This window comes from Pygoscelis adeliae, unplaced genomic scaffold, assembly GCF_000699105.1.
Source record: "Pygoscelis adeliae isolate BGI_AS28 unplaced genomic scaffold, ASM69910v1 Scaffold318, whole genome shotgun sequence".
Taxonomy (NCBI): Eukaryota; Metazoa; Chordata; class Aves; order Sphenisciformes; family Spheniscidae; genus Pygoscelis; species Pygoscelis adeliae.
The window spans coordinates 3,254,134-3,266,494 of record NW_008825430.1 but is presented as its reverse complement, the minus strand read 5'-3'; the positions used below and the strand labels follow the sequence as shown (position 1 = coordinate 3,266,494).

The 12,361-nt window shown below is 40.8% G+C and overlaps 1 protein-coding gene across 1 annotated transcript in view; it reads left to right on the top strand.

Annotated features, from left to right (window-relative positions):
- The window catches only part of SLC12A1 (solute carrier family 12 (sodium/potassium/chloride transporter), member 1), a 52,716-nt gene that overhangs the window by 16,178 nt on the left and 24,177 nt on the right, over nt 1-12,361 (top strand). Inside the window, exons 6-14 of the mRNA XM_009330947.1 lie at nt 92-231; nt 688-798; nt 1,718-1,829; nt 2,324-2,451; nt 5,407-5,491; nt 7,224-7,375; nt 8,999-9,106; nt 9,913-10,036; nt 10,941-11,042. Of these exons, the coding sequence (XP_009329222.1) occupies nt 92-231; nt 688-798; nt 1,718-1,829; nt 2,324-2,451; nt 5,407-5,491; nt 7,224-7,375; nt 8,999-9,106; nt 9,913-10,036; nt 10,941-11,042 (1,062 nt within the window). The remainder of the gene's footprint in view (nt 1-91; nt 232-687; nt 799-1,717; nt 1,830-2,323; nt 2,452-5,406; nt 5,492-7,223; nt 7,376-8,998; nt 9,107-9,912; nt 10,037-10,940; nt 11,043-12,361) is intronic.

Genomic DNA, 12,361 nt, shown 5'->3' with positions numbered 1-12,361 from the left:
GCAGAGATTCCTGCGGTATTATTTCTGTGAGAAAAATGAGCAAAAACTGAGCATTTAGTTGTGCTGAAATAACTGTCATTTCTGTCTGCAGGTGGAGCATACTATCTTATCTCAAGAAGTCTAGGCCCAGAGTTTGGTGGATCTATAGGGCTTATCTTTGCTTTTGCGAACGCAGTGGCAGTTGCTATGTACGTAGTTGGATTTGCCGAAACAGTTGTAGAACTTCTTAAGGTAAATGTAGATGTTTCATGTATATAAGTACATTGTTTTGGCTTTTTTTGTTTTGGGGGGCGTTGGTTTGGTTTTGGTTTGAGGGTTGGTTGGTTGTTTTTACGTATTTGTTTAAGTGGTGATACTTTTTAGCTGAGGCTTGAGGGACATCTTTAGCAGGGAAGAAGCTGGTCTGTCTAAACATGCCATGGAGTGTTTCTCCATTATTTCTACCTTATGAATATATTGCATATATTTCTCCACAAGAATCTCAAAACCAGAAAAGGAACAGACATCTAAGTAGACAGCCAAATAACCCCAACGACAAAGAGCCAGCTGGAACATGAAATACAAACCCTCGGTCTCACAAATCTCTGAAACTTTGTCAGCTCACTGTTTTCTATTTCACCTTGTTACCTGATCCCACCAGCTGGGCCGAGAAGGACTGGTTCTAATAACCTTTCTTACTGCTTTCAGGAGAGTGATACACTGATGGTAGATGAGTCCAATGACATCAGAATAATAGGTACCATAACTGTTGTGTGTCTTCTCAGCATCTCTGTTGCTGGCATGGAATGGGAAGCAAAGGTAAACCTTTAAAAGAACATAAAAGCAAGCAGTATATTAGACTACTGTACAGCATTTGTGTGTGAGGAAAGCTATACAACAGGTGGAGTTTTCAAAACCACGCAGTTTCAGTTTACGCTTAACCTTTCTAAAAGCAACAGCGGTTTAATCATTACATTCAATGAAAGCACAATTACTCCATGCTCTTCCTTGAACATATATTTAAAAGGGAAGAGGAAGTTTGTGTTCTGCAGACAGCTTGATTATATTGATTTTTATAATTCATGGCATCATTTAGAGCCTTGGGTAAGTGCCCCTTTTGCCCTTAGTTTTGAGGCTGCTTGACAGAATAAACAGTAGTAAAAACAATATATGGTTTTATCACTGTACTTTCTCAAGCTCTACTCAGCGGAAGAGCTCTATTTGCTGTCCATTCCTTAATCCCTAATGATTTCTGCTGTTCCTTCCCCTGTAAAAAGAAGTTCAAAATGGAAATTCCAATGGAAATACTTTAGAGGGTGGAATACAGCTAGCGAAATCAGGTCCAGAACAGCACCCTTATTTTTACATTCTGCTGTGATGGAGACTAGAACTACTTGTAAAAGAGATCACAAAAACAATTTGATATTATAACCCTTGGCAACTAAACAAACTTTATAACAACATAAAAATGTCTTATACTTGATATTAATGCATTAGCTGTTTCATTTTGCTTTTTCTTGTAAAGAAACGAACAAAAACTAAATTATAAGGACATATTTCATAACTCCCTTAGTAAAAACTATCTGCTGTTGTCATCAGCTGATTCAGCTATCTTTCGAAAACTACAGAAATCAGTAATCTGTCGTAGGGAACACATACAGATAACTTACCATATAGCCATCTCCACAGTCAATGCAAATTAAAATCATCGGGAAAATCTTTTTGTTTCTATTAATAGGCTCAAGTTATTCTTCTATTTGTTCTCCTTATTGCCATTGCAAACTTCTTCATTGGGACAGTCATTCCTACCAACAACGAAAAGAAGGCAAGAGGCTTTTTTAATTACCAAGGCAAGTAACCTTGCTATCTATCATAAAATAATAAGTTTGCATTCTTTTTGGCTTCATACTGAGTTAAGGATTCCACTGAAAAAGGTCACGAGATCAGTATCGTCTGCCCAAGTTTAAGTAAGCTTGCAAACCAAGGGAATTTATTTCATCTTTAATTTTGAGTCTGTCTCTCTGCTGCTGAAGCTGACAGCACAGTTAGCTGCAGCTTGAGTCATTTGTGTATCAGCAGAGCACAGACAAACTTCTACACAGAGCTAAATGCAAGTGCTGTGGTGACACTCCTGTCACTTCAATATGGATCTGCAGCTCTGAGATGCAGGCAAGCACATCCTACTGGGGACCAGACTAAGTAAATCAAATTCACTTTGCTTATGATATGAGACAGATTCAAACCCAGTCGTCCAGACGTGAAAGACTAGCTTATTCACCTCCTTCATTAAGTAACTTTGGAATCAAATCCTGGTGGTATGTTTCATTTTCACCTGTATTTGCAGCATCAATATTTGCAGAAAACTTCGGACCAGATTTCAGAAGCGGAGAAGGATTTTTCTCGGTGTTTGCCATTTTTTTCCCAGCTGCCACTGGCATTCTTGCAGGAGCCAATATCTCAGGAGATCTGAAAGTACGTATTTCATTAACTTCATACTACTACCCATAGGCTGAAAAAAGAACAAAAACCCAAATTATGAACCAACACCGTATTCAGTTTTAAATCATGTCTTCTTTTGGGAAGCAAAACTCACTTCTAAGTAACTGCTTTATTATTTAAAACCATCAATTCACATTTTCTCTCATAATGCATTATGGCTATTTACAAAAATTACTGCATTCAGATTTGGGTTGCTGTATCATTTAAAAGCATGTTTCAATAACCTGTAATAATTAATATATCATTAACGGTCCATTAGCAGCATATGACATAAGAGAAATTACACGTGTATCTCTTGGCGCTCTTCTTTTGCAAAATCTCCTAAAACATCATCCCAAAAAGCACACCTGTAAAGCTCATGTTTGTACTCACAAGAATCGGTGGAGACCGGCTTTTTCTATTCAGGGTCATAGCAAGGGCAAAGCGAAGAGAGCATTTCATGAAAGCAAGTATGTCCCAATCCCATGTCACTACTGCTCCTCAAAGGAAAAGCCGCAGGTTTGCAGCTGTGACAAAAGAAAGGAGTCTGAAGAGAAAGGGAAAGGAGGTCCAAGGGTGCCCAATTGTCTTGCTGCGGCCATTCTGCCAGGTCCCCCCCGCTCTCCTGTTGTAGGATAGCAGTTGTACGGGGTGATATTTCCAGTACCTAAACATACTGGGAAATTAGAGACAGGAATTTAGTTTTAACTTTGAGTGCCCTCTAGTTTTCATGACCTTGCACAGTGTATTTAATGCAAAGAGTGTTTAAAGCTGAACGTAAAGATGAAGTAATTCAAAGCTCAGCAAAGCATTTGGTAAAACATCTCTAGTAAATGTGGAGCAATGCAATACTTCGTAATATTTCAAGAAATTCAGAAATGCACCAGGGGTACCCATAACTCAAGTCTTGCAATCTAATACTAAACCAACAACAACAAAAACCAAACAAAAAACCAAAAGAACACCCCAAAAAAAACAAAAAAGGAAAAAAAAAAGGTCACCAAAACAATGTGGCTCACACCTTGATAACCCCAGCATGTCAAATGAAGTTATTTGGCTTTATCATGCAGACCCATTGTCTTGTACACTTAAGGATTCAACCAAAGGTCTGTTATTTCTGTACTGGCACAGCAGTCACAAGTTCACCAGATCCTACCAACCCTGACAGCCAGTTGTTTCCTTCCTCACACTGAGTTGCATGCCTCATCTCCTTTGTTTTCAGAGGACTGCTCTTGAAGCCAAGCACAGAGAGAAACAGGTAGAAACTGAGACACTAATAGCGTCTATGAGATTCCATTTTTAATTAAAAAAACAAAAATCATTGTACTGCTGTCCACCGAGACTGAATCAGCCTCACACAATCTCCATCCTTTTATCAAACAAAAATAATTCTTTTGCCATATATGGCGCTCTCTATACATGGCAAGCGCCCAAAGCAGCAGCACTTCTTTCATAAGCTATTTGGAAGAGTCTGAGCAGACCAAGGGAAGCGGTTCTCCCCTTGCCTCTCTGCGGTTGTGTCAGTTTGGCAATACGGATTTCTATAACCAAGTCCTCCAGGCTGCAGATTCCCTCCTGAGCACGTTTAGATGCATTAGACAGGTCTAATTAAATTAACCAGCCTCTCCAGAAATCTAAAAGACAAGCTAAGAAGTATTTAAAAGGTGTAAAATTGACCAGTCAAACTTTCTTTAGAATCTGTTGCAAACACCTATGCTTCTGTAGCCGCTACACACTCAAGTCGTGGCCTAGCCCAAAGCCTACTTACCGAAACAGCTAGTCTTCCTAGTGACTTCGGTGGGTTTTGGAGCAGGCCCTGAAGTGTTAACATCATATTAAATGTGTTTAATTATTGATAAAGTTTAAAAGTTGTAAAAGCTGTAAGAAGCTTTAATCCTAAGATTTAAGGTTACAGCGTGTAAGATTGCAGCAAGAGACTCCACAAAAAGTGACCTAAGACATGCACATCAGAACTGCATAAATTGAAGTTACCATGATCAGAGGGCAAAAGGTCTTATGCAGCTGAAGTGACTTTGCAATTATTTTTCAGCTCAATAAATCCTTACTTCATTTAAAAATTTTATTAACACAGTTAAGTCATTCATCCGTGTTTCACATGACACTCCAAATTTGTATTCTGTTTTTTTTCCCCATGCAACGAGCATAGTTATAAAAGCACAAAAGTCTGTGGCTTAAAATGTATTCCACGCATCTTCAACCTAAAAAACTTCACTAATCCAACTTAACTCATAAAGAATGCTTCCTAGCATAAACAATCACACACTAAATTGTAAGATTAGCTAGTATTAAAATCCCCTTTAATATTACAATGTATGAGGCAGATCTTTGGACCCTTACTTACAGTTGCACAATGAAAGCCAATATTGTTGTGAGCCAGTCTGTAAGCATTATAAGCCAGCCTTATTAAATTATCCAAATTAAAAGTCAAAAGAGCGAAAGGAAGTAGCTTGTTGTCAAGACACAACTAACAATTCATAGTTGCTCATCACAAAAGTACTGTATTCTGCACAGGGTGACTGTCTGCATCTATCTTACCGATTAACCAAACATGGTCCAGTCTTGTCATCCACGAGTTTGATGCTTAGTTCAGTAACTGTTTACCCATTATATCATTAAACATGAAAATAAAGCCCATTGCAGTGTAAAGAGAGTTTGGAGCTGCCAGAAATGCAGCGCTCCGGACTCTCCTGCTGCCATAAACGTGACCTCGGCTCCTGCAGAATACCCTTCGCCATGTCCAGGGTCCCCCCAGGGCTGCTTCACTATCCACCTGCTGAGACAGGAACTGTTAGTGCAGGTCTAAGTGGTGACAATCGACCCTCTAAAGGTATCTTCACACCACAGTGTGGCAGGACTCGCTAACATGCAAACGCAATCAGAGTGCAGCACACAAACTCAGTGGTTTTTTGGTCACTGCTTTGTTTTAAGGATCCACAAAGTGCGATACCCAGAGGAACAATGCTGGCCATTCTGATTACAACAGTTGCTTACATTGGCGTTGCAATATGTGTAGGTAAGTACAGAACTCTGCTTCATGTCTTAATTTATACAGTTAAAAAAGTTTGAAAGCCTGGTATGCTAATGAATTATTAACCTCATTGCTTTTTCATCCTGTGGATTTATTATGTAGAGAGATAGTAGTTTTGATTTTACTGTATGTAAAAACAGTGGGGAAAAAAAGCAGCTATCAGCAGAAACAAAAGTCCCTGTTTGGCAGCTGGATTTTTTTTTTTTTTGTTATAACTTGCATGGTTACTTTTGCATTTGATTCAGTGACAAAGACCACTAGCATATAGTATCCATGAGCGTAGTAAAGATTAAAGGAACCTCTGATCAATCTGCTGATCTTTTGTTCCTCATTCACATTGAAATTTCATGTGGCTTGTACTCGCTCTCACCTGTCTTACTGAGCACTCATGAGTAAGAGGGTAACACACACATTTTGGGTGTTACATGTCAAAGACAGAAATCAATTGCCTGTCTTAAAGAAGATGCACTACGTGACTCGGTGCTCTACAATATCAGAATGTGAGGTAACAAAACGGACACAAGAGTAAAAAGAGGACCTGTACTGAAGCCATGAACTGTGTTGGAGGAATATGCAATTAAATTCTCATTGCAAGGGTACAATAAATCTCTGTTCAGAAAAAGATTTTTCTTTTTCTATTTTAATAGTACTGTAAGAAAGCATTGTAAATGACACTCGTCCTTACGAGCAAATACCTCAATACTGCATGAAAGCCCTGCGGGGTACTCCCTTTTCTGGGAGGTGAATCTCAAGCCTTCTTGACTTTTGTGGTCCTTGTACTTTATGCAAAAGGCAGAATACTCCAGTCAAGCTGCAGCTCAGGTTATTGCATTATTTGGATCTAAATTTCCCCTGCAATTAAAGCTGAAATAGTCATTCTTCACTTTCTGTTATAAATCCGTGTTAATGCATTGTTCTGTTCTCATAAGCAATAGCTGTATTTCAACTTCAGAGCTGTCTGCTTTTCAGTGCAATGCCTTTTTTTCTTTCTGTTTGCATATTGGTTTGCTAAACAGATAATGGTTACTTTGGGACTTTCAATAACAATGGTTTTGACGTATTTGAGGACACCATATAAACTTACATTTTGGCCACTAAAGATGTTGAGATCAGCGCTCTAAGTTAACTCCTATGTTTCTTCCCATTTCTGGTGGCAAACAAAAAAAGACCACATAAATATTACCAAAACCAGAAAGAATATAGGTAATTTCTCTTGTTGAAAGTTTTTCTCACCATATTGGTATCAGCAGGGCTATGACAATTTGAACAGCTGAGGATCTGTGTCTCTAAAGCAATCGTGTGTCCTTGTTCAACAAAACAAAAAAGTGTATGCCTAGACCTAAGAGCCTCACTGACCCGTTTCCTTTGAATACTGGCGCTGGTAAAAGTGGTCACAGGCGGACAATGTACTTCTGAGTTAGTTAATGTATTGTTGATCTCCATCTGGTTCTCCACTCTCAGAAATAAGCTAGTCCTCATTAGTCAACTGGCTGATTATTTTAAAAGTAGCAGAAGTACATATTTGCTTACAGACAACATGAGAAACTAAGCCACAATACAGAGAAGTAATCTCTGCCCAACATGAAACATTGCTCTTTGGGCTGAGACTAAGGCAGCAGTTGTACGAAATGCGTGCAGACTAAGAGTCAAAGTGTGGCAAGAACATTCTTCCGATGTCACAAGGAAGGAAAATAATAATATATCATTGTTTCCACAGCCTCCTGTGTTGTACGAGATGCTACTGGGAACATCAATGATACAGTTGTACCTGGAATGAGCTGCAATGGATCATCTGCCTGCAGCCTAGGCTATGATTTTTCCAGATGTGCAAGTCAGCCATGTGATTATGGGCTGATGAATAATTTTCAGGTTTTAATGAGATAATACGTGTAATCATAAGCAATACATGAATACAAAAGTACAAACATGCAAACCCATTATTTGCTGACAACTAACTACAACAGGACATCCACTTTTATCTAAAAAAAGTAAAAACCTATAGGAATAATCAAAGGGGAAAGTCGCCTGCATTCCACATTACCTTCATACTGCCCACCACGAGCCTTCCCAGCGCTCTGGTAAGGTCTTTACCTCCTCTTTCAACAGGTACCATGCAGCAGTACATGCTGTAACATCTTCAAACTCAAAATCTAGACTTAACAGAGACCTCAGGAACTCTCGCCAGATGAGCATCTCACCTCACTGCTCTTTACACACGGATGCGATTCTTCCTCAGGGGTGCTGTGGTCACTGTTAAAGGTTTGCGCCACGGTACAAAAAGAGAGTTCTGACTTCTTAAAAAAAAGTATCCAAAAATAGTCAAGTGAAAAATCCAGTGAGAAGTAACGGGGTCTTTCTCCTAGGCCAGAGAGAGACTGTCTGCCATTTTTATTCTTCAAAATAAAGCTTAGGCAAAGCATCAAAGTAAAGCACTCCTTCTGCAGCCTGACAACCACGGCTCCCAGATGTCTGTTCGGCCCCTGTGCTTCACAGCCCGCGAGAGGAGCTCACCACCCACCTGCACTTGCTTTTCAACTAGCCCTTGTAGCTTTTAAAGTCACTTGCTTTTTTCCCAGCTGGCTCTGCTAAATGACAGGGCTAGGTAACCACCTTAAAAGGGATATCCCTGTCACAGATGACTTTTCCTTCCTTTCTTGATCATTCGCCATCCTCACTCCCACCTCAGTTCAGCTGCCCAGACGCAGGGCAACCCTTCAAATCAGTGACCACCCTAGAGCCATAAACAGAGTTTCATTTCTTTCATTTATCTTGCCAGACTAAAGTCAGAAAAAAATATGTCTTCATCTGACAAATCTCCAGGATTAACTGGTGTCTTTCCTGGACTACCTCCTACACACCAAAAAGCATCTGGCGATCACATCTGTCCGCCTCACCTTTTAGCTTCCTTGCCGGATGCTTCTCAGCAACCCTTTTGCTTCAGTGGTCGCAGAGGCCAGTGCAGCCCCTCTGGGAGGGCTGAGGGAGGCCTGACGGTGACCGTCGTTACTGTTCGCAGCACTGCTGTTATGCCAGCACAATCAGGCATTTTCCCTCTTTTTTAGCCATATTAAATAATTAAGAAAAAAAAATCCAAACCAAACCAAAGAAAGTGCCTCCAACCACATTTTGTACTTTGGTGCTTTTTCCTGCTGTTTCCATTTTCCCTTCTTGCTACAAGCTGGCTATTTACCCATCACGTAGAGGCTGTTACTTATAGCAACAGTTAGTAAAGGAGGTGAGAAGATCTCACGGAGTACTCGTCTGCCTCAGCAGACAGCTGCATACTTGCATAAAAATTTGGCTATGCCTCCATTGCTTTTTACTAAAACAGGAATAATAGTATTTCCCTTCACAGTTGGTTTGTAGTATATTGAATTTAGGACCGTGAAAAGCAGAGACACATAGAAACAGGGTACTTAAACGGGTCTGTGATCAAAAAGTGTATCCAAATGCAAGCCTGACTATTCTTTTTTCCTTCTTTTTTTCCTAAAGGTGATGAGCATGGTGTCTGGTTTTGGTCCTCTCATCACAGCTGGCATCTTTTCTGCTACTCTGTCATCAGCTCTGGCATCTCTTGTCAGCGCACCCAAAGTTTTCCAGGTAAAATTAAACTACCCATTTCCTTCTACTCTATTTCACTATGAAGACATACAACTTAGTTGAACCCTATGTGCCAAATGTGATACATATTTACACAACACTGACACGTGTGGGAGGAAGAGGCAGGGAAAACAGTATGTGGAATGTTTTCCAACGGAAATAGGCAGGTCTGATCACCCGCATGCAGGGGTGAGCATTTCGGGTCACAATGTTCCTTTGGTCAGAGCTCAGCCTTGCTGCAGGAGCGGGGGATACACGCGTGCTTGTTATAGATCGCTGCAAGGCCACTTCCAGGACCACTTCTATCTCCTTACAGAAAGCCACCCTGTAAGCGCAGGAGTGCCAGGAATATGCACGGGAGCCCTCAGGCCCATCAGGTTCAGGTGCTGGCAGGTGTGCTCAGACAGGCTGTCCAGAAGCTGTCTGGGCAGCAGCAGTGCGGACAGAATGGGAACAGAGGGCATGGGACAGAAAGATAACCTGTACAACTTACACCAAGCCACTGATTTGTGCTTCGGCTTCCTCCAATTTAGACTCTATTTGGCTATTCAGTTATTCTTTTTTTAAAGCACTGAATAAGTATTAAATGCCTGTGATTCTGTTTTCCCACTGTATAATAATATAGGAGGATATTGGCTTATCACCTTATTTGAATTTTTATGCGCCACAGCAGTAGATGTACTTGAAATACTAAGATAGATTTAATTTTTGTTTAGCAAAAGCCTAGCAAGCTGTCGCTCACAGTGAACTACTTCTGATGTAAGAAAGCACTGCTTAAAAGAATTAAGTTCTGATTTGTCTACCAGGCTCTTTGCAAGGACAACATCTACAAAGCGCTCCACTTCTTTGCCAAAGGATACGGAAAGAACAACGAGCCCATCAGGGGATATGTTCTCACTTTCGTGATTGCTATGGCATTCATTTTGATTGGTTTGTATATCGTTACGCAGCTGCTATAATCTCATGTTTTGAAATTATATAAACTGGTATTTTAATACAATGATTAGCTACGGTTAGAAAAATTTCCAGTCAGGTAAGCTCTGACATAAGCCCAAGCACACTCAAAGCCCTGCTAGCAATTCCATTATTCTTAAAGAAGGCAAAAATAAACCAACAGGGACTCTAGGAACATCTCAGCGCCACCATAACCTCATTGTCAAAGACGCAGAGTAGGTGCAATTCCTGTTCACTCCGCTGGAAGAGGGCAGTGCTTAGAACTACATCAAATAATGCAAAGTCACCAACTTTGAAAATGGTTTTCCAGTTTATATTGCACGTAGCTCTGAGGTAATTCTGAGATAATTAGGAAGCCTACTCTGCCAAGCCTTCCCCACAGTCAGCTCCAAAGCAAATCCCAGTTTGCCAGTACTGGTGGCAGAAAATCCCAGCTACCATATTTAGTTTTCCAAGATTGGAAATTCAAACTGTGTGCCACTAAGTAAATGGGAAGTTTAGTAGAGAAAATTCAGATTGCCATTTCAAAAGCAAAACAGTACGTTTTAACGATAAGTCTCTTGTGAAACACATCTGTCCTCTCAATTATGTATTTAAAATTCTGAAATTTACACCAGATCTGCGTCATTAAGAGCCAGTCTGTAGAATAAGAGTAACCTTGCATAGCACATAATATTATTAAAATCAGCATCAGCAGACATTACTTAATATGAATGAAGGTACATCAAGGTGGCCTTAAATTAGTACCACAGGAAAATACCCAACCTCTCCCTAGATGACAAATTCAGACAGTGTCCAGATTTAACGCATCGTCAGGAAAAAGCTATCCAACAGTCTAGGAAACTGGTGCCTATGTCATACTTGTGTGTGTGTCTTGCAGCTGAACTGAATACCATTGCTCCCATCATCTCCAATTTCTTCCTGGCTTCATACGCTTTGATTAATTTCTCCTGCTTTCATGCCTCATACGCGAAATCTCCAGGTGAGTCTGCATGCGCCAGCGATTTAAACGTGGGCTTCATAGCCTGATCTCTGCAAGTTTTTGCCTGTATGGCAGAGAAAGCTGCAGTACCTGTAAAATATCTAAGCTATGTGATCTGCGGTTTTACTGCTCTCACTGAATATGATGACATTTTATTTATCTCCAAAAGATAAAAATAATGGCTCTAGTCTTTACATTCCCTACAGTTGTACAGGATGAAAAAGACTTTGGTGGATCCCACTGGAGCAGAAGAGCTCCTCCTCAGGGTGGTTTTTTCCCCTCACTATCACACAACACGGGTGGATAAAAACCCTATGCCAACTCTAGCCACATAAAGTAAGCAAGGTACAGTGGGGAGCCATTATGCCCTCTTCCTCCAAATCTACGGTGACATTTACAGGAAAGTCCCCAAGAACAGTGATTGCGCTAGAAGTGATACTGCCTGGAAGGGAACATGTAGAACAAGAACAGGTCCACCAAACAGCATCAGCGCAGCTCTGCAGTGGCTAGTAGCAGAATTGTAGGGTGAAGCGCAACGAGGTCCTGTTCAAGGGTGACTTGAGAGCCCCTCCCTACATTTGTGCAGCAAAGGAACATACTGGCTTTCAGGCTTGTGCATCGCCGCAGCAGAGTCATTCTCATCACCTTCATGAATGAAGGGGTGACACCTTAAGGACTAAAGTCAATCAGCTGAGCAACACTGGTTTTGGCACACAGGAAAGACAATTTCCTGCCGCTGTGAATCAATTATTCAATTCCAGGAGCGAGGAATACATTTTTGATTTCCAGTGTGAAGAAACTGCAGTAGTGACAGAAATGCCTACATCAACTTCCTTCCTATAGATCTGCACGGTGCCATTTGTTCCGAGGGCAGAAAAGATGAGTGCTTCTGCTAATTACCTGCACAGCTGAACAAATGCAGATCTGCTCTACGCGGCCTTGGAGCTGAGGAAAAATTACCTCTATAGACTCCATGTGCGTGCATCTGACTCTACTCTGCCACTACTTAACATTTCAGACAAAACTGCAGCCATTTTTCTTTTCTCATTTCCTCCAGTTAATTTCTGCCCTTTCACAGCGATAGACTACAATAATTGCAAGGCTGCAGGACAGCAAATTTCTTCACAGCAGGACCTTCCCATTGCCTCATTACAGAGATGATCCAAGATAGGGTTGCTCAGCCTCTCCTTGCATCTTCTGTGTTTTTTTCCCCTTTCCAAAGAGTCCGCTCTGTAGAACACCTGGCAGAGACCTGCAAACCATGCAGGCTCACTGCTTGCCTCATCATTTTAATTGCTAGCAGGGGATGGATTCAGTAC